At 35.0% G+C, this 27,345-nt stretch overlaps 2 protein-coding genes across 3 annotated transcripts; both read left to right on the forward strand.

The window, feature by feature from the left end:
• Positions 1-2,298: 2,298 nt before the first annotated feature.
• Positions 2,299-6,443, forward strand: LOC110711702 (protein TIFY 9-like). Of its 2 annotated transcripts, none has more exons than XM_021890129.1 (6): positions 2,299-2,813; positions 2,904-3,068; positions 3,284-3,375; positions 3,548-3,680; positions 3,813-3,879; positions 6,190-6,443. In XM_021890129.1, the coding sequence occupies exons 1-6, from the start codon at positions 2,714-2,716 to the stop codon at positions 6,251-6,253; spliced, it is 621 nt and encodes a 206-aa protein (XP_021745821.1). In that variant the 5' UTR covers positions 2,299-2,713; the 3' UTR covers positions 6,254-6,443. The 2 variants fall into 2 exon arrangements, with proteins under 2 accessions (XP_021745821.1, XP_021745813.1); XM_021890121.1 differs by having other exon boundaries at positions 2,304-2,813; positions 2,904-3,075; positions 3,285-3,375.
• Positions 6,444-15,358: 8,915 nt separating this feature from the next.
• LOC110711718 (putative pentatricopeptide repeat-containing protein At5g13230, mitochondrial) lies at positions 15,359-25,828 on the forward strand. Its single transcript, XM_021890138.1, is given in 5 exon segments — positions 15,359-17,766; positions 17,769-18,237; positions 20,353-21,859; positions 22,032-22,074; positions 25,326-25,828. Coding segments are annotated over 2 exon segments (2,514 nt in total). The 5' UTR covers positions 15,359-15,531; the 3' UTR covers positions 18,048-18,237; positions 20,353-21,859; positions 22,032-22,074; positions 25,326-25,828.
• The last annotated feature ends 1,517 nt before the right edge of the window (positions 25,829-27,345 follow it).

The following is a 27,345-nucleotide window of genomic DNA, read 5'->3' on the forward strand; positions in this document are numbered from 1 at the left end:
AATTACTTGTCTTTCTTTCTAATTAAATGTTCTGTTCTGCTTGTTCAAATTCAACCGTAGAATTCCCAATTTCCAAGGCCACGTTTTTTATATTGCTACAATTAATTTGATTTAATGTGCCGCTCTCTTATCCCTTTTTTCAAGAATAAAGGTAAATACAAGGTACAGCTTGCGTGAACTAAGGAGTTGTTGAAACTAATTCTCTTTCTGCAGTTGCGTGAGGCATGATCCACCTCTTTCAATTCAATCCTAAATTCAAAAAGATTGGATTGTGCAAGATACTAAAAGCACGCTCTACGAATGTATGGAGTAATACGTGTAATCGTTATTTAGAAAATTTTGTCAACAACTATCATTTAAATGACTGTTTTTCAAAATAACTACCTTTTAATTTTGCTTTTGAAAAAATTACCCAAATAGAAAAACTTTTAATAGCACTACCACTATTAGTTTTTCCGATAAGAATCTTCATTTCGGGCCTATTTTTTAAAATTTCCCTCCAAAAAACTCATATTAAATGACAACATTGTTCTAAATTAACCTTAGATTAGGTAATACACTTCAATTGCCCCAAATCCTCCAATTTCATAAAATTCTAAATTAATTTTTTGACCAACAACCCTAATTTTGAGATTTAATTGAAAAATTAAATCAACTACAATGCGAAATTAAAAACAATTTACCTATAATTTATTTTCTCTATCGCAATTGATTAAAATTTTGTAAAATAGGCTCCCTCAACCGGAGATTGTTGCGGGGAAATCATATGTGGTAGTGTGTTATTCAAAATTTTTGTGTTTTTGTAGTAATTTTTTCAAACAAAAAATTAAAAAGGTAGTTGTTTTAAAAAATGGTCATTTAAATAGTAGTTGTTGACAAAATTTCCCGAAAAAAAAAATTAGAAAAGTGAGAGAGAGAAATATGAATGGGAACCGCTAAAAATAATGCGAGAGAGAGAAAATATTATAAAATGAGAAATAGTAGTATATTATATGAGTAGGGTTTTCACTTTTGGTAATGTGACACTTAAAAATAAACGATTGTTTTTGGGAAGTGGGACACTTCAAAAAAACAGAGAAAATACCAAGTAAATCTCGAAGTTGGAGGGGAACTCGCCGTATGACTTTGAGGTCACGAGGTCGAGCCCCACCAATATAATTACATTTGTTTATGAGTAGAGGAATTCCCTTACATTCCCCTTCTACTCTCAAACGTTAACTTACAAAGTTATGTGCGCTTAATCTATGAAAGGAGCTGGTTTAGTTTGGTCATTCATCTAACCTTAAAAAAAGAGTGTTGGTAAATTCTTACCTCAGATTTTAGAAGTGTGGGGTTTAAATCCTACCAACAAAGGATACTTAGGGGGTAGGAATTTCCTTACCCTCCCCTATATTTCCAAGTAACTGCCCCATAAATACTAGACCAAAAAAATTGTAAGGGTTGAGTTCTGGTCAGTGTCCTTCTTATCATTTAAAAAAATGCATATTATGTGTGACTTTGAGGTTATATGGTTTGTTTAGTTCACCTTATTTTTGTTGATATAATTTGGTTTGGTTTGGTTTGGTTTGATTTAATTTGATAGATTGTCTGATTTGACCTTATGTGTACAACAATCTATAAAAGAAAAAAATGTATCAAGTGAGGTTTTGTTAGATTCGTAATAATGTGTATTTTATTAATATGTAATTTTTCGTAATTTTTTCAGTACGAAATTAAAGATATGTCTCTGTAAAAAACGCACATAAAACGTCGATTTGAGCAAAACTTATTTTTTTCTATTATAATTTGTACTTATTTTTTGGTATTCTGATTTGATTTGAATTTATTTTTTCAGAAATAAGTAAAATTAAGGTGAATTAACTATGGACTAAATAACTACATTGCTTTATAGAAGGGAGATTCCCTTACCTGTTACCTCTCCCCTCTACTCTCAAATGTTAACCTGCAAAAACTGGCTGAACTTGTGAGAGGTGCTAATTTAATAGGATAATTCATCTTACCTTAAAAGAAAATAATCAATACCAATTACGTGAAATTAAACCCGAAACCTGATAAAAAAAACACGAAGACCAATAAAGAGCAAATCATACACCAATTAATTGCTTAAATCCCAAGTTCAAAAATAAATAAAGTAAAAATTATTTGTTTAAGAGTTGTGACTATGTAACAAGGGAATGGGATCCGATCTTCCGTTTCAAGGAACCGTTGTAACAAGTTTTGGGTTCGGGTACAGGTTCGATTTTGACATGATACCTATTATGCTCACCCCTAAAAACGTATGCCGATCAAATCGATACGTTAAAAAATAAGAAGGGAGGAGTAGTGACTAGACAGAGGCAATAGAGAGAATAAAAGGTGAATCACGGCCTTTGACACTTGTACCCCCACCTCTGCAGGAATGCCCCATTCATCTCGTGAACGTCGTGACTCAAATAAATTAAAGCCCCCCTTCTCATCCGTTTCTCCCTCCTCCTTTTTCCATTCAAAACAAACAAAGTACAATTCCAACTACTATTTCTTTATAGCTTGTTTAAAATATGTGTGAGTGAAGTCAAGCTGTTAGAATTCCACCCCCTCTCACATTAAATTAACATCCATTAAGCTCCTTAAATTCCTTGCTATTACAAATATTCCACAAATTTAAACACACTGCTTGTAATCTTGATCAACTATTACATAAGTGACAAAGTCCCAAATCCCAATATACAAAGTCATGGCTAAGTCTCACGTTGAACTCGACTTCTTTGGTTTGCAGTCCTTGCCCCATCCTCCTCAGCCTCGGCATCGCCTTGATCGCCGTGAAAGTTTCCGTGGTATGTACTAACAAACACCGATCGATATGATATGATACGATACGATATGATATGATTCTTATTTAGCGGAAAATGTTAATTGTGAAACAGGAATAGCAAAGATAAATCCGGAAATAGTGAAGAATGTGATAGCAAGCAAGTATGGTGCACCTGCCGCAGCTGATAATAATCCTAAGTCCGTGTCTCTTCCTGGGACTCCTCGTCTTGGATTTTCTCAACTCCCCGTCTTTCATCCTCAACCTCAACCTCAACCTCAACCTCGGTTTGTTTTCATTTTATTTAATATTATTTCTTTTTATAAACGTGTTTTTTTTTTTTTTTATTATTATTGGTCAACTTAAATATCTAATCTAATTTTTCCCGTCAAAAAAAAAAAAATCTAATCTAATTATTATTCTTTAATTATTCAAATTTAATCAATGAATTAAAATGAAGGGATTTATTAATTTAATAATTGAGAAAAGTAAACAGGGCAGGTAGCATGGAGAAGGCTGGAGAAACTGCCCCAATGACCATATTTTATAATGGCACCGTTTCTGTTTTTGATCTGCCCCACGACAAGGTTTCTACTTGTATACCTTTTCTTCTCTTTACCAGATTTAAATATATATTCCCTCCGTTTCTGTTTTGGTTAATATTTTGATCGTCTTTTGTAAATTATATACGAGAAAAATATAGCACGCATATAATTAGGCCGTAGTAGTATGATAAACAATCGTGATGATGATTGACAGGCAGAGCACGTAATGAAGCTAGCAATGGAAAAGTATGGAAAAGTGTTGGATGATTCAAGTTTAAAGACACCCAAAATAAGTACTAATACTGAGAATATACAACTAATACAAGGATCACTAAGTGATGATGGAGGTTAGTGGAGTATTAATCTACTTTTAATTATGATTTGGAGGTAATTAATTATTTAAGCATGCATGTGTGTGTTACTGTTTGAATTAAGATTCCTTAAAATGTTTGCATTAAATTGAGGATATGTTTGTTTAGATGATGCTGATATGCCTATCAAACGTAAGAAATCACTTCAGAGGTTCTTTGAGAAGCGCAAAGAGAGGTATTTTCTTACTTCTTTTATCATTCTTATTTTATGCACCTTTGTGGATGGTTTAGTAGCTTCATAATAATAAGTTTGTGATTAAATGTAAGAAAAAGGTCCATTTAAATCATATGAGTAGTATTTGTATTACTTGGTATTTTTTATGGGAATGGTTTTTAAAGTTTGGTTAAGTGGAGTTGATGAAAAGGTAAATTAGTGAAATTGTATATGGTTGGTTGATGAGAAAGTAAATAATGGGATCACCTCCACATGCCTATTATTAAAGTTGGAAGGAGTACTTATTGCCTTTTCCTATGTGTCCTCTTAAATAAGTAATGTGATTCATGTGAATATAAGAGTATATAAGCAAATATTAGCTTACTTCATAAATGATCATATTATATCATTTTATATGTATTTGTGAAATATCTTTAAAATTCTAATTAAAAGCTTTAAAAAAAATCATATTAGAATATACATTAATAAGAATCTAAAACCAAAACCCATTTCACTTAATAAGATTAATTTTTTTTCCTTACAGATTATACATAGTAGAATAAGGTCAAAATTTAATCTTATCATGAAATCAGATTATAATTGACTAGGTCAAGTGAATTGAACATAGTTCAAATAATCTTCATTTCATTTTAGTTAGATTACCTTTTATTTCAATGTTTTTCAATATAAATACCCTTTATCATTTTATTTTATTTTTTAAAAGGTAAGAAGAAATAAACATTAGGAAGCCCTCCTCACGAGAGAAATTCCTAATGTAATACCCTTTATCAATTGGTAAACTATATATGCATTATTATAGAGGTGTTGATATGCATAGCCAATTAGAGTGCCCTCCTTCTTTAATAAAAGTATTGATTAATGGTCAAACTTCAAAGTTCAATTCAACATAAACACACGTTTATTTTTCCTTGTTGTCAACTAACCTAGCCTATACTCCATTGAGTCTATTAGAGTCGGTTTGGATATATTTGTTAATATTGTATCTTTGTTAAGTTTATCTTATTAGGAGTTTTAGGCTAGTTATGTATTGTGTATATATATGTGATTATTATCAATACAAAAGGTTAAGCCGTTTTCTCCAAACTTTCTCCACTTTAACAGAGTCATTAACTGAAATCCGCAAAGATTGTTGTCCTGAAACAATTGGTGATAAGCTAATAGTAACAAATGGTTAAAGTACAAATTACTGAAACGAAGGATGGTAGATGGTTAGTCGCTTATGTATACTTTTAACTTTAGCATGGTGGTTCAATTTTTTATTTTTTTATGAATACATTAGGGGGGGAACCTACAAATATTACTCTATTAGGAACTAGTCTTTGATAGTACCTTGTTAGTGCTACATATCCCTACCTTATTTGTTATTATTTTCTGCAAAATAGAGATCATGATTGACAAGATACATATAACTCGAGTCTATTTTAAAAAACAATGATGTACATTTTGGACTTTTACATGATAGGTAAAGATATCATATAGACATATAAATTAATATATAATAATATTCTAAAAATCGAAGTGTCCACGTTTTTAATTTATTTTTTGGTTTGGGAAACTACTTCATTCTTTCCTGGAAAGCTCTTGGAAACGTCAAATAATGTGATTTGTCTATTATCTCTCAAGTATGAATTGGTTGAGGTTGAGTGGGTCTTTCCCTTTGCTTACAAATTACAATCATCAAAAGATTCAAAACTCTTAATCACATCTTCCTTTTATAAGATGCCATTGTAAAGATTACCCGCAAAAGTAGCATTACCATTTATCCCGTACGATATTCTTTGCTTCCTGGCTCCTTTAAATGCTGCTCGTACAGATTCTTGCCTGATTTTCAACAATTTTTCCTTTTTCATTCATACATTATGATAGTAGAGAATATTTATTAATGTTGGACAATTTTCTTCATTAATCAATGGTGGGTAGGTAACACGTATTGGGTTGTGGCTCAATGTTATGGATGTATTTATCAAAATAACAACACAACAAGATATTAACATAACCAACCGACTTTTAATGTTCAAGGACTCAATAATGCATGCATGTTTGTTCTATGAATTATCGGAGTATTCTGACACTTTTATTTTCAAAAGTTCGGGTTACTTGCTATTCAAATTTAATTTTTTTTAGAGTTATTAGTTGAATTTTCATAAGCAGTTGAAGGATCCACTCTTCTCAAGGATCAACAATAATATGCTATGCTCCCGTAACTTGTTAAAAAGTCTTAGTCCGTGACATACTGACATAATGTTTGAAACTTGAAACTACTTGGTAAAAGGCCGGAACTAAGGAAGCAGTATTGATTAATTGATGCAGGTTGGTGTCACCATATGCAAACATGGAACACATGGTTACCGGAGTCTACCAGCAAAAGACCTAAATTAATATGCAAATGTCACAGTAGCAGACAAAAACGTTGATTACCCACGTCAATTATTTTGCCGTATTGTTTTTGTTATCTTATTTCAAAGATTAACCAAACACTATCTTTCAATTCCCTGTATAAATGTCTTCTTGCAACTTCCACCCTCTTTCCTTTTCTTATGGGAATTCTGCACGTTTTTATTTTATTATATATGTCTATATCAACTTGGTTGCACATTCCTCAACAAAATTTCTAAAGCAAAAATTAGTAAAAAAAGGGCATGTGATTAATTGGATGATAGAGAAAATAAACACCACCAACACCCACCTTGTAACCACCCTCTCACCACCATGAATATCTGAAACTCCACCACAACCACCCAAAACCCACCCTACCAACTCGCACCACCACCAATCGAAGCCCCACGTCACCAGCGACCACCAACAAACCCACCCAACCAACTCGCACGACCACCAGCGACCAACCGACCACTTTACCACCTCCAACAAACCGAAACCCCAACTAACTCACACAACCACCACCGACCAGCCGACCATCAACGAACCCACCCAACCAACTCGCACGAGCACCAGCGACGACCACCAATGAACCGAAACAACCACCTTACCACCTCCAACAAACCGAAACCCAACAAACCACCAATAATTTAGATCTAAAACCCCAATTACCACCACCAAGGAAACAAATCGAAATCCCACCTCACCACCACAAAGATCCGAAACCCCACCTCACCACCACAAAGATCTCAAACCCCACCTTACCACAACCAAGATCCAAAACGCAACATCACCAAGACCTCACCTCGTATTGGTTAAAAAAAACATTCAATTTCGATTTTGAAAGGGGCGAACTTTGAAAAGGGGAAAAGAGGCGGCGACGGCGAACTAGTGAGGTGAAATGGTCGGTAACTGGATCTGAGTGGTGATGGTGGTGGTGGTGCGGTGGTTGTGAGAGAAGAGAGAATAGGGTTGCTGCTGGTGGTGGTTGAGAGGGAGGAGAGAGAAAAATTGGTGGTGTTAGGTGGTGGATGTGGTTGTGAGGGAGGAGAGAGAATGTGAGTTAGGGTTTTAATTTTGGATAAATTAATTTGGGTTAAAGAGTTAATATGTTGTTTATTGAAGTTAAGAAAAATTTAGTAAGGGTATGGTGGTAATTTTACACAAAAATTACTAAAAGAGGAAACTTTTGGTTCGTTGCAGATAATGTGTAACATCCGTTTTTGAAAAATGTTGCAGATAATACGAAACAGAGGTAGTATTATTTGTATTAAAAAAAATAAAAAAAAATAGCTAGGTTCTATTCTATACCAACCATCTACGGAGTAGTATAGAATGACTATTAAACCCGGGCATCGTGCTATGCCTGGCTGCCGCGGGCCGTGCCTGGCGGGCCATGGTCACCGGCGTGTCGTGCCGGGCGTGTCGGCGTGCCCAAGTTTTCGTGTCGTGCCGTGCCGACCAATTTCAAAGGCCAGCCCACGGCCTGGCACGACCCTCGTGCTTGGCGGGCTCGTGTCGTGCCGACCTTCGTGCTGGCCTGTAAGCCGCCGTGCTTTTCTTCTTCTTCTTTTTATATATATATAAAAGGCGTGCCTGAGTGGGCCGGCACGGCGGGCTCGTGCCGTGCCGTGCCGAAAAGTGCAGCTCCTGTCCGTGGCACGGCCCATGGCACGCCGGCGGGCCACCGTGCCGGGCCACCACCCCGAGCTGTGTCGTGCCCCGTCGAGATGCGTGCCGTGTCGGGCGGCCCACATGCCAGCCCGGCCCGTGCCCAGCTTTAATGACTATATAATTTGTTTAGCTTTAATTAGTCAAACAATGGAGTGGGTGCTTCCTTATTAGAAATAATGATGCTTTTATTTAATTGTTTGGTTATATTAATGCTTAATGTTTTAGTCACGTTTCTCATTGACTTGTTCTTCTAGGCCAACTAACTTTATGTTATTGATATGACGTTGAATAATCGAATATTTATACTATTAGATGTAGTCTATTCTTCCATTGTTATATGTGGTCCTTTCAATTGTTTGATGTATGATGTATCTGATTATTTGTGAAAAGACTGAAAACTTCAAATTAATACTTTGCATAGTATTCACACTTAATATCTTAATTTTAGTGGCGTGGCATATGCAAATATTTGATAAGAGAATATGACTTTAATTCATTAAATGAATACTGATTGTCTAAATGTCTAATATTAAGCATTTTAGACTATATATTGTCTAAATGTCTAATATTAAGCATTTTAGACATTAGATTGTGAGTGAATTCAATCCACGTCTGTTCACATTATTTTCACTTATTTCAAGTCTAATAAGTTTAATTAATTAATATAAGTTCAATTTAGGAAAACTAAGTTTTAATAAGTTCAGATATATAGAACACACCATAACTATAAAGTTTACAAACTACAAATCTACAATCGAGTACTCTCCATATCTATAACATGACCCACCAAACATAAACTTCAAATCCTATCCAAATTTTTTTTTTGGTTGGTAAGTAAAAAGGGCCTACCAAACCAAAATCTCTCACAGGTTCTCCCAGCCCGTGTTAACATTGGAAGTGAGGGAGAAGGTGAAAATTCTACTATAGTCTTATGACTTTTGACTATCACAATTTTTTAAAATGGACGGCTGAGATTATTTGTTTTTTTGATTTATTTTTAATTAGTAATTTTAATTAAAAATCATTTTTTAATTATTTGATATATATATATATATATATATATATATATTATTTCTAGAATTTCAAAAATATTAAGAAATAATTTGTGGAAGATAAAAATATATTTAAAATAAGTAAAAAATTATTTTTAATTAAATTATTTTTAATTAAAATTACTAATTAAAAATAAATCAAAAAACAAATAATCTCAACCGTCTATTTTAAAAAATTGTGGTAATAAAAAATCATAAGACTATATTAGAATTCTTCGAATCCCCCACCCCAAATGCCTCTAGTCTGGATATAGAAAATACTACAATAGAAAAGTTTAATTCCCTAGAGTTCAATGTACAAAGTATTGTTTTACAGGTCATGAAACCGGTACAAAATTTTCAAGTGTAATATTGTGTTTAATTGTTAAATTAAAGTAAAAAGCATTGGTAATTAACTTTATCGGAGTCGAATTTTCTAGAGAGAGGTCACCGCCTCAATCTTCTCTCTAGAAATCCTAGAGCTTATCCTTCCACTGCCTCAATCTTCTGCTTGTCGACGAAGGGTGGCTCTACCCTTCGTGGCTGCTCTCGCCGGCGAGCTTTTCAATTATCTTTATCTTTCTTTCTGTTTTTGGTCAGTTTTGGTGTGGCCGGCAGTGGCAGACCCAGGAATTTCCGACTGATGAGTCACAATCGATAACCAAATATGTAAAAAAAAAAATTTGACAACATGACAAGCTTAGCTCTCTAATAATTGACAAGATTAAAATCTGTACAAGCATTAGGGTGTATTCACAATTTGACAAACATAATTGACTATATCATTAGGGTGGGTCGACTATATCATAAGCAATCGTCCGAGTCGCCAATCAAATCAGCACATATGCAAAACCCCATATAAATCTACCAAAGTCAATGGTGTATTGACAATTTGACAGACATAATTAACATCAATAAACACCCTAAATAAACACTGATTACAATTCACATGGTCAAAAAGGTTCAAATTTCATCAAAAACCCAACAACATTAACAAAAGGTTCAAAGTTTACCAAACAAACAACAACAAAATCAACCAAAGAAAATAATTTTTTTTTTTTTTTTTTTTTTTAAAAAAAAAAAACTTAGAAATTTTTTTTGGGCCCTGGTGAGTCATTTGACTCACCATGCACAAGGGCAGGTCCGCCAATGGGTGTGGTTTGGGCTTGTTGTTTTTGCAAGTTTAGTTTAGGGAAAACTCCAGTCAAATACCGAAGCTGCGATTAACTTTGATTTCTTTTTGTGTGGTTTGAGTTCTTTCAGAGGGCTTATGTGCAGGGGATTTTGATTATGGCACCGTTAGTTTCGTTCAGTAATATCGTCCTTTTCTATTCTCCTGTTGGTGTGGTTTAGTCTGTTTTGGGTGTGTTGTAAGCTCTTGCTTTGGTTTTTGTATGATTTGGGTGGTTATTATGCTGTCACTGTTGGTTGGGGATATTATGTGTTCTTGCTGCAATTGTATTGGGTTGTATTTGTGTTTCTGATGTTTTTTTAGCATGGTGGGATTAAGGCCCTGTTTGCTAATGTTGGGGCTCAAGTTTCAATTTGGAATTTAGGTTGTAGGTTACAAAATTATTCCTTAGAATTTTGGTTCCTTTGTTGGTGTGTGCCATTAATAGAGTGTGGTGGCCGGTGTTTTCATTTAGAGATGATGGAAGAGTTCATAGGAGATCCAATTCAGGATTCTCAAGACAATTCTCAATTTTTATTGTTTGTTTTAGATGTGGGATTCATTTCTTCAGTTACAATTGCTATGATGTTGTGGGTTAGGTTAGCGATTACAAAGAACCCATCAACCTCGTGTTTGGTGATGATGATGGCTAGTAGAGCCATGATCGTTGTCAATCAAATCTTGATGGAGGCTCCTCACTTGAAAACGGTGAGGGAAGCAAGTTCCTCCTTGAAAGCCGGACATGCTCCTAGTCAGGTGATGTCTGGTATTGAGTTACTAGGGAAAGTAACTCCCGGTCAAGGATCCCAAGCTGTTAGTTGCTTGTTAGGGCCTTGGGATGACCTTAGTGGCGAGTGCAGGTACTCGCATATTGTGACATGGCAATCAAGTTCTGAAGAGGTAGTGTTCAGCTCACATCGTCTTCCATCATGTTGATTCTCTACCTTTGTTCTAGGCCCCTTTATAACTTTCTTTTTCAATTTCCTCACCTAATTAGCTCTTTATTAGACATCGTGTGGTGGCAGTAGGTTCATAATTTGCAGATAAGTTTTCACTGGGTTTGTCTTGCAGGTATCCGCTCAAATGTTTAGGGTAGCAATGGTTTAGGTTGTAGGATCCGAATTTATATCTTAGGAATTTGGTTCCTTAGCTGGTGTGTGCCACCGATGAATTGTGGTGGCAGGTACATTAATTTAGGTATGATGGAAGAGATCATTAGAGATCCTATTCAAGATTCTCAAGGCAGTTCTCAAATTATGTTGTCTGCTTTAGATGTGGGATTCCTTTCTTCAGTTATGAATGTTGTGGTGGTGTGGGTTAGGTGGGGGATTAAAGTAAACTCCTCAACCTTGTGTTTGATGATAATAGCCAGATTATAAATCAAATCTTGACAGAGGCTCCTCATCTGGATCAGTTGAGGGAAGCAAGTTTCTCCTTGCAGGTCCGACATTCTCTTAATCAAGAGATGTCCGGCTTCGAGTTACTAGGGTAAGTAGCTCCTGGTCAAGGATCCAAGGATGTTTGTTGTTTGTCGAGACCTTGGGATGACCTTAGTGGCGAGTGTGGATTTTCGCTACATTTCGTGTTATGGCACTTGAGTTTTGAAGAAGTAGTATTTTGCTCACATCGACATTCTCTTTGCTAGGCCCCTATGCTACTCCTATTTTTAGCTTCCTCACCTTCTTCGCTCTGATTTGGGTATTTTATGGTGGCGGAAAGTTCATGACTCCCAGGTAAGTCTTAACAGGGTTTATCTTGCAGGTTTCTGACCAAATGTTCGCGGTAACAGTGCTCTCCTTCGCCTAGGTTATATTACCAAAGCATGTAATAGAAATTTAGTGTCTAGTATTTTAGTTTCTTTCTTTTAGTCTAGGTTGTAATTTGCTTTTTATTTATGAAGTTCTCTTTGTAAAAAAAAAAAAAAAACTGTTGAATTAAAGTATAGTCGTATTATGATAGTCAAGTTTCCATGTTAGTCCCCCTTCCCCTCCATTAGCTACCAACAATTGAACTCCATCAAAGCAGAAGCAGAATCCAAGCGTAAGATGGAACAAAATTGTACCAAAATATAATAAAATCTTATACACTTACAATTTTTTACTAGATTAATTAGAAAAAATATAGGTCTTGACCAGGCCCCCAAATCAGAGAAATTCAGAGGGGGCAGACATGTCGACCTAAACTTCACTCTCTGTGCACACTACCATGCTTCCTTCATCATTTTTTTATCCAGAGCATCGGCTTATTGTGCACAGTACTTTTTTCTATTTAAATTATAAACTAAACAGCTAATTGATTAATTAAATTGCTAATTATCTATAATAAGAAGAAATGAGGTTGATCATAGGAGCATCAGTTTTAAAAAGCTCGATTTTTGTAACATCATGCATTACAACTCAGCTGTTATATCATGTGTATCATCATATGCTCACTAATTCATCGCCCCCATATCATAACATTTGATTAATCAAATTCAATACTTTTATCAGGAAACAAGAAAGAGTAATGAAAGATAAGAAATTAGAACTCAGGCGAAAAACATTTATAAAAAAACGAAGCAGAAATCAGAAAGAAAAAGAAGATCTGAAGATGAAAGATTGAAACTTTACAGATGAGCGATGAGGGAGGGAAGAAGAAGAGGATCCCCATTTAAAGGCGGCCAAGTGAAACCCTAGATGTGGTGGTGTATGTAGTGGGCCGCGCCACCAAGTTTTATGCTGTGTTCTCATGTTTGTTACTTTTGGGTTGCAAGCTGGCCAGTGGGCCTGGGTTAATTTCAGCCTAAACTCAAAACCTTTTTATTAGCCTAAAATCTTAAATATGTCCATTGGGTTGTGGACATGAACAAAATTGCTAACGATGTTCGGGCTCGTTCAGCTTTACTGTGGTTTTCATTTGGTACTATTATAGTTTGGGCTTATCTACTCGATATTCAATTTTTAGTTTTATTTTACATGATACCATTATACTTTCAATTTATTTTCTACTATAGCATTCCATCAAATATATTATGTATTCTTCGATTTGGGTGTCATTAAAATTGATCGGTTAAAATTTTCAGAGGATGTTTTAGCCCTTAACGGCCTTAAGGTTCAAGTTTGAGGTCGAAGTTAGCGCAAAAAAAAAAAAAAAAAAAAAGCGCTTAAAAATGTCGCGGTTTATGTGTAAGAAAAATGTCTCAATTTGTATATTTCAAATTGTTTTACAAAAAAAAAAAATGTCTGATTAAGGTTTTGAGAGTCATTATGACCTTAAAAGGTTAAAATTTGCAGTCAAAATTAGAAAAAAGGACCACAATTGCCCCAAACTAATATTACATTTGACAAGATGTTATAGTAAACAATGGTACCATGTAAAACTAAGAATTGGGTACCATATGGAAAAACCAAAACTACAATGGTACCACATGGAAAATCCCTAAAAATTAATTTGAAAAGTCATATGATGTATTTCATTAAAAATAATTCATAAAAGTAGTCAAACTTATTAAAGTCATCATGATTTTGAAAACTAACAACAAAAATGTCCCAACCACTTTTGTGTTTCCTAATTTTTATCCTTAGTATTAAAATAAAATAAAATAAATAGAATAAATAAATAAATAAATAAGACGACAAAATTAGGATTGGTTTGGTAAGTGTTTTTTAACCAACAAGGGTTGGTTCAAGTAGTAAGCAACTTACTGCCGATTAAAGGAGGTCTCCTGTTCGAGCCTCACCGTATGCGTAAACTCTTGTTGGGAGACTCACCCACCATAAGCTAGGTGTGCAACACTGGTCGAATTCGGATGTAGTCGGAGCTAAGCTTCCGGAGAATCAACTAGGCTTCTTAAAAAAATGGTTTGGTAAGAGTTTTAGTCCAAGATTGGTTCGTTTGTCGATGAACCTCATTTGTGCATAAAGTTATAGTCCGATCATTAACTAGGTTTCCCAAGTTCCATCAAGAAACACAGGAAACACCGAAACACCCTGAGTCCATGATGTCTTGAGACCGAGAGTGTTTACTAGATGATAAATTTTGCTTTAGCCTTTATTTTTGGAAAATTATAAACATTTTTTGAAAAAAAAAGGAAGAGGTTGAGATGCTTATCATGAAGCCCACAAAAACCCTGAAAGGCCATTTGGGCAATGGAAAACGTCTGTTTTTGCCCTAAATTGCCAATTTAGTGATTATGTACACACTTTTTATGTTTTAACTTAAGCCCACCACATAGTTCTTGCTAGACAATGCAACATGATTTTAAAATAGCCACATAGTTGAACTAAACTAATTATTGAGAGTTCGACCTATTGGAAAGTCTATTATCATTCCAAAATTAGTTTTATGACCTCGGAAGACACCTCACACATTCACTTCATTTTGGGAACAATGTATCAAAATTGATTAAAAAATGTGAATTATATCTTTCAGCTTTGGACATTTTTTGAATTTTTATGAGTCCATAAAAGGAAAGGGGTCGAAGTTCTTTCCATGAACCTTACAAAGACCATGGGAGGGCATATGGATGGTTGAAACTTCCTATCTTACCTTTAAAATGTTAAGTTAACTAGTTATGTATACAACTTTTTTCATTAACTCAAAGGCAGCATCCATATGTCTTTATGTGACCAAGTGGTGGTCATATATGATTCCAATAGCATCATATGATCCTAGGGTGCCTCCATTGTTATTACTTGAGTTTTTGACACAAGGTCCTAGCTTAAAATATTTAAAATGGATTTCATTGGTGAATTATCCACTTCAAAATGAACTTTTGGAAAACCCCTTCCTCACATCTTACAATGAACCCTGGGATGACATCGGATATTTCTTAACACTTCTTAAAATTTTATATAGTAATAATAAAATTCCAGGATGACAAGTTGATGATTGAAAATATTAAACAAAGAAACAACTTGTCTAATGTGTTTTGACATGTTACAAAAATAGATTATTCCCTTTTAATAAGGAATTAAATACGTGAATGATGATTGAAGAATTGTAAAAGAAAATTTATAGACTTTCTCATTTTAAAGTATTCTAATTAAAAGATTTTCATTTGGTTTTTTTAGCATTAATGAATTATTATTTTAATAAAAAATTAAATCGGAAAAAAAAGCCCCTTTAAATTGTTGCTCCACTTTAGTACTAGCTAGTAGCTATAGGCCTATAGCCCTATGTTACATGGACAAGATACCTATATCCAACACGAGTATGTGTTTAAGCGTCTTATTAAACTATTTGAAGTAAAAAAATTACTGTACATGATTTTGAATTGAAAGTGTCATACTTATTTCGACCCGTACTTTGAGATTTGCTGCAAAATTTCTGAGACCATTATGCTAATTCATTCTCTCCCACTCTCACTCTCCTCTAATCCAAATCAAAAAAGCTTTCTTTAGTCGTTGAATTGCAAGGCGTATGATTAAATTGTTGCGCCAAACTGCTGTGCGACTGCTATGGATGAACAAGAACAACCCATCATCTTCATTCATTTCAAAAGGGCAAGGGTTTTCAGCCCAAGCTGCTCTACAAAATGGAGATTACTACTCCATAGATTATGCAAACCCAACACCTTCTTCCCCATTTGAGGAGCTCAATTCCCATTTTTATGGAAGTTCGATTCAGGAATGTTTATTCAATCACGACATTATCAAAGGTCAAGCTTTACATAGTCAAATTCTCAAGAAAGGTAATTGTCTTGACCTTTTTGCCCGCAATGTTTTGCTTAATTTTTATGTCAAATCTGACCTTCTTCCTGATGCATGTAAACTGTTTGATGAAATGCCTGAGAGAAATACCATTTCATTGGTTACTTTAATTCAGGGGTTAGGTAAAGCTGGTCGCTTTACCGACGCTCTGGGGTTTTTCTCTGTGCTTCATAGGGATGGCCATGAGTTGAATCCCTTTGTATTTACTACAGTTTTGAAATTATTTGTTAGTATGGAACGGCCGGAATTGGGTTGGAATATTCATGCTTGTATTTATAAGCTTGGACAGGATTGTAATGCGTTTGTGGGTACTGCTCTTATTGATTCCTATTCCATGTGTGGGCTTGTGGATATCGCGAGGGACGTCTTTGATGGGATTTTATACAAAGACATGATTTCTTGGAGTGGAATGGTTGCTGGCTATGTTGAGAATGCTTGCTTTGAGGAGGCTTTGCAACTTTATTTGGAGATGCGGATGGTGGGATTCATGCCCAACAATTTTACTTTAGCTAGTGGGTTGAAGGCTTGCATTGGTTTGGGGGCAGTGTGTTCCGCAAAGAGTATTCATGGGTGTACTTTAAAGACTGGGTTTGAGAAGGACAACTATGTTGGCATTGCTTTACTTGGCTTGTACACTAAATTTGGCGACTTTAGTGAAGCTGAGTTAGTATTTAAAGATATGCCAAAAAAGGATGTGATCCCGTGGAGCTTCATGATTACGCACTGTGCACAGACTGACCAGAGTGTTTTGGCTGTGGATATATTTCATCAGATGAGGAAAGCTTTTGTCATGCCTAATGAGTATACTCTTGCTAGTTTATTGCAAGCTTGTGCAAGCATGGCCAGTTTGAATATGGGGAAGCAAATGCATTGCATTGTCATGAAGGTTGGCCTTGATTCTAATGTATTTGTCTCTAATGCCCTTATGGACGTTTATGCAAAGTGTGAAAGGATTGAGGACTCTTTGGTATTGTTTGAGGCCTCGGCAAACAAAAATGATGTCACCTGGAACACTATGATTGTCGGCTATGGCCAATTAGGGGATGGCGAGAGAGCATTGATATTGTTTAGGGGTATGCTTGAGCACAACGTGCTGCCAACTGAGGTTACGTATTCTAGTACACTTCGTGCTTGTGCCAGCTTAGCGACAGTTGATCCTGGAATGCAGATACATGCTTTTACCATTAAAACAAAATTTGACAAAGATAGTGTAGTCGGCAATTCATTAATAGATATGTATGCCAAGTGTGGAAACATTAAGCCTGCTCGTTTAATATTTGATACAATGGGAAAGTGGGATGAAGTTTCATGGAATACTATTATTTCAGCATATGCGATGCATGGCCTTGGAAAGGAGGCACTAATAATGTTTGAGAGGATGCAGGGAACAGACTGTAAGCCAAACAAGCTAACTTTTGTTGGTGTTCTGTCAGCTTGCAGCAACATGGGACTATTAGATGAGGGGCAAACTTATTTCACCTCAATGATCAGTGATTATGGCATAGAACCATGCATAGAGCATTACACATGTATGGTTTGGCTTTTGGGGGGATCAGGGAATCTTGATAAGGCTATGGAACTGATTAGGGAAGTGCCCTTTGAGCCTAGTATCATGATATGGCGTGCTGTTCTTGGAGCATGTGTCATACACAAGAATGTTGAGCTTGGAAAAGTTGCTGCTGAACATGTGCTTGAAATGGATCCACAAGACCAGACAGCTTATGTATTACTATCAAACATCTTTGCCTCGCTAAAGAGATGGGGGCATGTAGCTCAAGTCAGGAAAAGCATGAAAAATAAAGGAGTCAAGAAAGAACCAGGATTAAGCTGGGTCGAGATACAAGGTGAGACACATTACTTCACTGTAGGTGATGCATCACATCCTGATATCCGGTTAATAAAGGGGATGCTTGAATGGTTGAGGATGAAAGTCAACAGAGCAGGAAATATATTGCTAATTGCAATGTGATTCTGCTTGATGTAGAAGATGAAGAAAAAGAGCGCCTTGTGTGGTCACACAGTGAAAGACTAGCTTTGGCGTTTGCTTTAGTTAGGACGCCATTGGGTAGTCCTGTGTGTATACTTAAAAATCTTCGAATATGTGCAGATTGCCATGCGGCAGTTAAGCTTATATCAAAGGTTGTTCAACGAGAAATTGTCGTCCGAGATATAAATCGGTTCCACCACTTTGAGGATGGCATCTGCTCCTGTGGTGATTATTGGTGAACTCTTGTAGAGCTACGAGTTTTAAACATTACATGTTTCATCTTTTTCACCAGTCACACAATTGAAAAGAATCTGTAGCCTGAAATTTTCTTTCATTGATGGAACATCATCTGGCCATGTACATCAGTTGATATGGAGTTAGATCAAGCTGATTTTAGATGCTCGTCAAAATTTTCAAGTCACCAGTATGGTAAGTTCCTGTTAGTGCTTCTTAGAGTCTTAGCTGTTGCTGGTGCAAAATATGTCTGCAGTATATGATATTGTATTTCTTTGAGGTTTTCTGTTTTCCAGCCTTCCATCTAGTTTAGTGTATATAGTTGTAAGGTTGCATACATTTTTGATTTGGCAGTTGGTCGTCATTGTTATTATTGTTGTTGGTTGAGATTTGTCTTGGTTCAAGTACACATGGTCGATACTCTAATATGTCTTGGTTGCTCTTGATGAAACAATCTTGGCTTGCTTTGGTTGCACTTGAATTTGCTTGTACCATGAGTTTCACCTTTTTCAGAAATAGATTTCTCATTAGTGATTGCAAGTAAATGCTGCTCTCTGTAGATGAGAAAATTGCAACTTATTGACGGGATTCTAGATAGTTGATTACTATCCTTTTGAAGCAAGCTTTATATTTTGGACCTGAGAGGCACTCAAAATCTTGTTTTTTGTTTATAGGGATCTCTATATAGTTTCTTGTCAACTTAAGAGAGATCCAAATATAAGGTTTTCATTTTGTAATTGCAAATGGTACATATAATATTCTAGATTTTGACCAATTGATTCTCCATCATATGAACAAAACTCATTCTCAGGATTTTAGAGACCAACTTGTAGGTCGTATATGGCTCCAACCCAACTTTTATGATGCTGGGAGACATCCCCTACATCCACATCAATTTCAAATTTTTTTCTTAAAAATGCTTCAAGATCGTGCATGCCTTCATAACGGGAACATTATTCACTTTTTTGAACCTTCAAAGGTCGGAGATTGAGATGCTCTCACCCCATGACACCCTCGGTGGCACCTACTTTGCCTCTTAATGTCATTGAATGATGGCCTTTTCAAGATTCTTTGCGAGACACGACAACACGACTGAAACCGGTACGACACGAACACAAAATTACTAAGAGAAAACACAAAGTCAACACGACACACTGCCAAACCAACTAACACGACTGATTTTAATAAATTGGTCAAATTATGCAATTGTCCTACATTTAACATAGTTTTTGATAGATTTTGTGAACATGAAATGAACACGAGACCAAACACGAACACGACACAATACAACTTTTTGCCAGCTCTATTTGCGACCCACTAGTGTGCGTTTTTTGCTCTAAACAACCATTTATGACCTCAGGAGGGCTCAATCACATCATATTTTGAACTTGGGTCCAAAATCTCCAAAAATAATCCTATCTTGTGCATTAACCTTCAATTTTGCAACTGGATAACTTTTTTGGACATTGAGGTGATTCTCATGGTTCCATTGGACCTAGAGAGGCCTATTCGGTGGTGGTTGCCAATTGGAACCAACTAATTCATGCCTCGGCCCATGACTTTGCTTTGTGCCCCTGCCTTGTCTTGACCGTACTAATTTTATATATTTCATTGTTTAAGACTATTTCTTGAGCAATCTTAGACTTCCAAAGTTTAGACTTTGACATGTTCTAATTATTTGGTAGAATCATATGGATTGTAGATTCTTTGTGTTGCCCCATCTTAAATTTATAGTCCACTTTAAAACATGTGACTACAGATTTCCAAGTGGAGTAATTTTTAAGGCAATTGCTTATGTACTTATAAGCTCATATTCTGGCCTTTATATTGAGGGTCAGGCACCTCTAATATCCAGATTAAGTATGTCTGTATCTACTCCTAGCATTATGAATGATTTTTGTCCATGAATGTAAAGCAAAAGTTGTGGTTTGATCAGTGATGCAGAATATAGTATAACAGACAAATAAGGAATAAGATGATTTAGAATCAAAAGATGCAGAAAAATAAAATAAAATCGAATTAAGCTACAAAGAAGCTATAATCTTGTAGTACTCTCATTTTCTTATTATACAAATTTCTCATATATTTAATTTCTTTTCCCATTTTAATATTTATTTATCGAACTGCCCCTGTTCTTGGTATGCAGGTCATTGGAGACCTATGTCTTTTATTTAGGGGCAACTCTATGCACTTATCATTGTCCCCAGTCTTTCCTTGACAGTTTACTAATGACTGACTCTGTGCATAGTTGTTTTCCATTTTCATTCCAATGTTTAATATTGACAGTGGATGATTTAAATGCAAATTCAGATGATGCAGCAGTGCCATTCTTTTGAAGACGAGTCCATCTTTCATCCCATGGGACTAAAGGTACGCTCTGAAGCTATTTAAAATGGGCATAAATATGTGAAGGCAATCAATATAGCTCCTTAGCAGCGTGTCTCTTGACTTTGGTGTCACTTGCTTTTCCCAATATCAAGAGACTACAGGTACTACTCTTATCTCAGCTAATTTGAACTTTTTATGTCCAAGATTTAGTTCATTGAGTCATCTAATGGATACTCTTTGTGTGCTGTCTAAAACTAAACATCCTATGCTCCTCCTTTTAAGTTTTAATTTTTGCATTCTATGGTTTCTGGTAAGTCGTATTTAATATCTATTTTACTGATTTTTTGTAGATGTTTTCCCTATAGTATACCTTGTCCTCTTGCTATTGTTTTAAAGTAATTAATTCCAGAATAAATATCTATCTTGATTATAATGCATTCTATGGTTTCCTCTTCCCTCAATTCTTACTTCTGTTTTATACAATCCATCCAGGTCTTCCTTAGTCTACCTTGACTTCTTTTCATATATACATCATCAAATCATCTCGTAATGTTGGCATTGGATATGTCTATTTGACCTTGTAGTCTTTGCTAACTGTCATTTCAGCATACTTTATGTAATTTGTTTTGATTATTAGAATGCATACAAGTTTCCGTCATATCAGCAAGCATGGCGACTGACAAGTATGGAGTAGTGATGATGTATTTCTATGAAATATTGTTATTTAACTTAATCCAATGTTCATCACTGCCCCTATAAAAACATTTATTGCATCATGGCTTTGTCAAACTTTCAACTCATTAAGATTTTCATGATCTCATCATACCCCGCCAGTGGTGGAATGTGTATTGATCGTGTCAATGTGATTAACGGTGCAGAGTAAATGCTTAATGCAGGTTCAAATTAGCACTCAAGTATTGAAGGGGCATTTTTAAGTATTAACATAGAAATGGGTGGTGGTTCTGTTGGCTAATACATATGATGATGTTAGCTTATTTCTTGCCTTAATTAAACATTTATTGTTGTTGGGATGTAATGAGCAATAATAATGCAAGAAATAACTATACCAATTTTACATGGCTGGGGCCACATGGAGAGTTTTTGAGGAATTAAAGTCATGTACAACTCAAGAGTCAAACCATGATTCATTTACTGCTGTGGGATGCCAAAAAATTGCTTGTTATTATGAGTTTTGTTGTTTCGGGTTTTAGTTCAGAGATTGTTGTTCATATATATATATGTATATTTTTTTTTAAAATTATTTTTCTTTCAGTACTAGTCTATCTTTGATTGCCTGGTTGCATTTTGATGCACTTGGTATCTATATTTTCCATTTATACATTTTCATAGCTGCTTTTGGTTTCTATAAATGAATTTAATACCTTTGCATACCTTATCCTTTATCAGAGCTAAGGAGCTCAATTCTGGTGGGCTTGTTGGTAATAAAAATGGGATAACTAAGACCTATCTAAAGATGTTTCAACCAGAGGTGAGTTGCTGATGAATAAGTTGATTTTTAGATTTAAATTTCCTTCGCTGAGTTGATGTTGCTGAGTGGTGGCAGAATTAAGAATGTATATGCTTATTTTATGAGCTGAAATGTGAGTTGCTGAAATGATGGTGATAACTAAGCTGCTTTACTTAAATTCTATCAACTGCAGGTGATTATGAATGGATTCTGGAAGACGGGAAACGTTCCTTAAGGTAACATTTCAGGAATGCCCCCTTTGATCCCTCATCTGCTTCTGTGCTATAGATATCAGAAAAGGTTGTCTTTTCACTTTCCTTCCTTCCTGCCTAATCCCTTAGACCTGTAGAGGCTTAAGTCTTGTGGTTGTGTGAACTTGAGAGCTTAAATTACTCGGATGCTCATTTGAAGTACATGTTGCATAACCAAATATCTAACTTTTCATAGATGGAGATAATGCATGCTGTAGAAATTAAAAGATGCTTTATCTTATTAGCTTTTTAGTATTTCAGTTGGGATGCCTGAGTTACTTTCCATACCCTGTATCTGTTCTTTCATGTAATTTTCTCTCTTAATATCACAACTTGCATGTTTCTTGTTGTCTTTTCTTGCTTAAAAACCCCTAGGCTAATGTAGATTGTGTTACTGATGCTCTGAATCTGTTGAGTGCTACCTTGATTCTGCAATCAACATAAATTTCACACTGAAGAATTCAATAGGGAGCCAAGTAACAATTCCTCTCTTTTTCTCGTCCTGTTATCTTGGAAATGGAGGTAGGAGCCTTTTTCAGAGTATTATGGTAATGTATTGAACTGAATAGAAAAGCATAATCGGGAGTTTATTTGAGCCATAGAGGTAGGTTAAACCTTTTGGCTATTATTATCTGAAGCATGACGTAGATCCACGTCCCATTTGATTAAAGACGTATATTTTAGTTGTGGTGCTGGAGGGAGATCAGACTTGGCTTTTTTGAGATACTTTCTAGTTTATATGTTTTGTTCAAAAGTGTCCCAAGTGTCATGCACATGTCTGGCCATCTGGGTGTCCTTACTGGGGGTCTAGTGGAAGATTTCCAATTATTACAGTCATTTCATATATTCTCAAGGGATTAGATTTGTTTGCTATAACATCACAGATTTTGCAATTATATGCAAACTTAAAGCAGTGGAAATTTATTCGTTAGATTTAAGCACTCAGTTACATATTGTAGTAGACGCAGCCCAAGTTTGACAATGATACTCTAAGGAGAGTTAGGTGACCCATCACTTGAAGTGCTACATGATGTGATATTTGTGGTGTTATTTAGTGCATCTACATTCAATGAACTTTTGACTTTTACGATTCTTATCTTCTTGATTACATTGTCCGCACTAACTGACTAACGGAGTTTAACATGTCTTACGACAATTTAATGCAGTATTCCATTGCTTAAATCATTCTCTGTGGGACTATAAAGTTGGAGTCTAGTCTCTGTCTTTTTTGTTCTCTTGCTTGGATAAATTGGATTTGGAAATTGAGTTTGGTGGTCATGCCCCTTTAGGTGAAAGAGTATAGGAAATTAGTAATATGCAAAGCCACAGATGTGACATGCAGCTTCCTTGATATTTATAGTGGATCAGCAGTGGACATTAAAGAGTAATAAACATCATTGTCACTGACAATGAATCAATTTCGAAAGACTACTCTTAGTTTTTTCTCTCATTATACTATGAAGTGCACACAGCAATCATGGTGGCCGAAATGATCTAGCCACTGGCGAGGTTGTGGGTTTTCCTGTTATATAGATGACATTGCTTCGGTAACGACCCGTTTGGTGGGTGGTAATAAATTGATGTATTGTTAAGGAAAGTCCCATGTCAATTTTCATGGTAATGCCTTGTCTTCCCCAAATGTCACTTTTTCTTCATAAAATTTTATTACCATCCATTATCATTTTGGTGGGAGGTAATGAAAATTTAGGAAGAAAAACATATGTTTGGGGAGCTTTTCTTACAAAATTACATACAAAATCATGATCATTACCATTGCTGTCTACTTAACAGGCAGTAAGAGTATTGCAAATGATTAGAGTAGCTGAGTTTTGATATGATCTGCTAGATTGCAATGTTGGAGCTTGTTAGTTACAAGTCAATGAAGTGATTTTTAGAGGCTTTATAATAGGATTATCTGGCCGCGAAACATGTGTCTTAACTAGTTCATATTTTAGGAGGTTGTATGACATGTATAACATGCTCACTCCACATCTTTGAGCCTTTAGGGCTGTGTTTGAGTATTTTCTTATTGAAATTAATGAATGAATAATCAGGTTTGGACTGTTTGATGTAAACTTTCTCTTGTGTCTAATCCCATCTACTTTCTAAGTGAAATATCTCTCAGAAAGCAACATTTCATCTTCTTCAAACATTGAATAGATTTGCTGCTAAAGTAATGCCCTAAAATGACAAAGCAACCACAATATTCCTTATTTATGCATTTAGTTATGGTAATTTCATCTTTTTTGTATATCTTAGTATTATGGTGTAACATACAGACCCTTTTTTTTTTTTGGGAGTTATTATTCCCTTCTCAACTTTAGATCTACTACCCCTAGTCTATTAAAGCTTGTTTGCTGTATCATTTATTAGCAAACCAGAGTAATGATGCAATTTTATTCACTCAGTTGAATTATGAGATAACTGATTCTGGTGCTAAAAAGGGTAATGGTATTTTCAAATGTGTTCAACTAAAGAACGCTAGATAACCTCGTTTTTAGAATGGGTAACCACTGTCTAGTCCTAGCATGGTATATAACTCTACTCTTTGCATATGTACTTTCGTTTTCTGCTGCCTTAGCCACAAGCTGCATATTTATGGTGCTGTGAGTGGACCTATATTCATTGACTACCTAACTTTGAATCATTTTTCTCGAGCAGTACGAATGGAGTTATATATCTTAACTCGCCATTCTGCATAATTTGTACTTTGTGCTCTGGACAGTGTTGAAATGCAAGTAGCTTTGGAGTGTACTTGAGCTATTGTTTTTCTTTCTTGTTGGTTACTAGAAGGTTGTTACTTATTAATATAAGACATTTCACATGGAGTAAACTTGGGAAACCTTGCTCTAAGATCCTAACCAGATTCTACTCGCCACTAAGTTTTTCACATTATTTGCTGATTCAAGTGTCTTCATTACATATTTTTTTATGCCTGCTCTGTGTATCAGTGTATCCTCTTTACTGAGCGCTTAATATCTAGTTCTTATATTCTCATGTTTAGTAGCTTATTCATGTGGATCAGCTCATATACAATTGATTGTAGTGAAATCTCTCAATGAGCTATAAAAGTTAAAATTCTAGTTTCTGATTATTTGTAGTCAAGCTGAAACTGTCTGCAGACCTGGTCAATGTCATTTGATTATTCTCCATTTATGAACAATTTTCAGACATATATATCTTTGAATAGTTTGATAGCATGCGGATGATTTTTCCTTATGGTTTTCATGACGCAGGCAGAATATGTGGAACAAAATTTCAACTCTTTGGGGAAGGAATTCCACATCAGAATTGGACTACCTTTTGTATGCAGCTTGTGCATAAACAAGTTGCTGAAGCACTTGCATCAGCTGCAGCTCTAGCACGTAGCCGAGTTATGGCACCTTGCTTCGCAGAATAGGATATATGCTGATTTGTCCTTGTGAATCATAATCGAATTATTTTGGGATATTGTATACTTCCACATACAAGTAGTAGGTGTTAGAGGGGGACATCAACCTTCCATATCTTGGTAGTAAAGTAATAAGGTGGTGGCGGTAGGCAAGTAGGCAACTTTCCTAAGTTTTGCGTTGCCTGTAAATAAGATTGCATTCATTTTTGCATTGTCCACTGCGTAATGTTTGATCATTTGAGCTCTATTCATATTCAACTGGTTTGTGAAATGACACTTTTTAGTTGAAAAGCTGAGATTGTCGAACGAAATCAATTGAGATTCCAATGCAACTTGTTTGATGCGGCATTATATTATTGTTAAACTTAGTTCTATCTAATCTTTCTACTACCTCCATTTCATACTATTTACAACGATTTGACGTGAAATGAGCAGAAAATGTCTAATCGTTGTAAGTAATACTTCCTCTGTTCTAGTAATATTGCAACAATTGGATTTTTGCACTATTTTCATGCTTATTTGACCATAAATTATGATTTATACGTTAAGTAAAATATAGTCATGTAGGGTCTTGTTAGACTTGTCTCATAAAATACTTTCAAATATCAACTATTTAAGATTTTTACTCTAATATAATTATAGATATTTAACATATAAAATGTATTTTGGGATGCGTAATTTCATCTTTGTTGTAATATTTGTAGAATAGAGGAAGTATAAAACAAGTAGTATATAATTATTTGAGATAAAATACTCATAACCATCGAGAATTATACTGTTAATATCAAGATTTTATACTTTGATTGTGCTTTTATAGTGTGGAAAATTGTACGTAGTATGAGATTCAAATCGTTATACACTATATGTTGCAGATTTTTTTTTTTTAAAAAAAGCATGTAAAGGATTGATCCCTTGACCCACGCGATATTGGGCCAAGATTAGGGAATAATTTAAGTTAGGAGACAAATCAAAGCCCTAACTAGTAACAACGTACTCCTTCCTAAGGCAAGAATCATGAACTCATTTCGTACATTATTACTAAAAAGGGTTGATACTATTGCACTTTTCCATCCTTTTATATTTATTAAAAATTTCTGCTAAAAAAGGTTGATGCTATTGCACTTTTCCATCCTTGTAAATTTGATTTTCTATTTGAATTTTAACCTTACAATCTAGAATTCTCCCATTTTTGTGGTCAATGTATGATTATAATAACCCCTCTGGTTTATTAAGTGTTATTCTTCTGTGTTTATTTTTGAATAATTGGCCTCAATTACACTGATTATGCTTTCGAATGTATAGAGTTACCGACTTTAAACAGGTGCATTTTAAAATGCTAACTACCATTATCGATGCAACTGTTCAAGGTATGGCATAAGTGGTTAGAATCTTTGACATTATATATGTCATTCTCGCATCTAATGTTGTAGTTTTTGTGCAAAGTATGTTTATTTATGTGAAATGTGTAAAAGTGAGTATTTTTCTTATAATAGATGTATTATAAGAAGTATTGAAAATAATCTTTCAAAACAGTTGCAATTACACTTCATATTGATAAGGGTAAAGTTAGTAGTAATCATTGAGTAACAACAACCTTTATTCTATTGATTATCGTTATAATGTAATTTTAATGTGGTTAATCGTAGTGAGAATGGATGACAAGCTACTCTCATTTAGAAACAACGCGAATAGTTGTTAGTATCACATTGTTTCAATCTCAAATGAATTACTGTAATATACTAATATATGATTTTACGAAAAAGAAAAAAAAAAAATAATACTTTGTGATAATTTATCCTTTTGCAATCAATTAATTTCGAGTAATAACATTAAAAAACCTAATCAGAAATCTACATTGTTGTAAA

This window comes from Chenopodium quinoa, unplaced genomic scaffold (genome assembly GCF_001683475.1).
Source record: "Chenopodium quinoa cultivar QQ74 unplaced genomic scaffold, ASM168347v1, whole genome shotgun sequence".
Taxonomy (NCBI): Eukaryota; Viridiplantae; Streptophyta; class Magnoliopsida; order Caryophyllales; family Amaranthaceae; genus Chenopodium; species Chenopodium quinoa.

Excerpts from the sequence above, each read along its gene's own strand:
- LOC110711702 (XM_021890121.1), top strand. The coding sequence starts at position 2,714 with ATGGCTAAGTCTCACGTTGAACTCGACTTCTTTGGTTTGCAGTCCTTG. Across the intron at positions 3,076-3,284 it reads CAACCTCAACCTCAACCTCG|GGCAGGTAGCATGGAGAAGG; the intron begins GTTTGTTTTCAT and ends AAAAGTAAACAG. Across the intron at positions 3,880-6,189 it reads TTTGAGAAGCGCAAAGAGAG|GTTGGTGTCACCATATGCAA; the intron begins GTATTTTCTTAC and ends TAATTGATGCAG.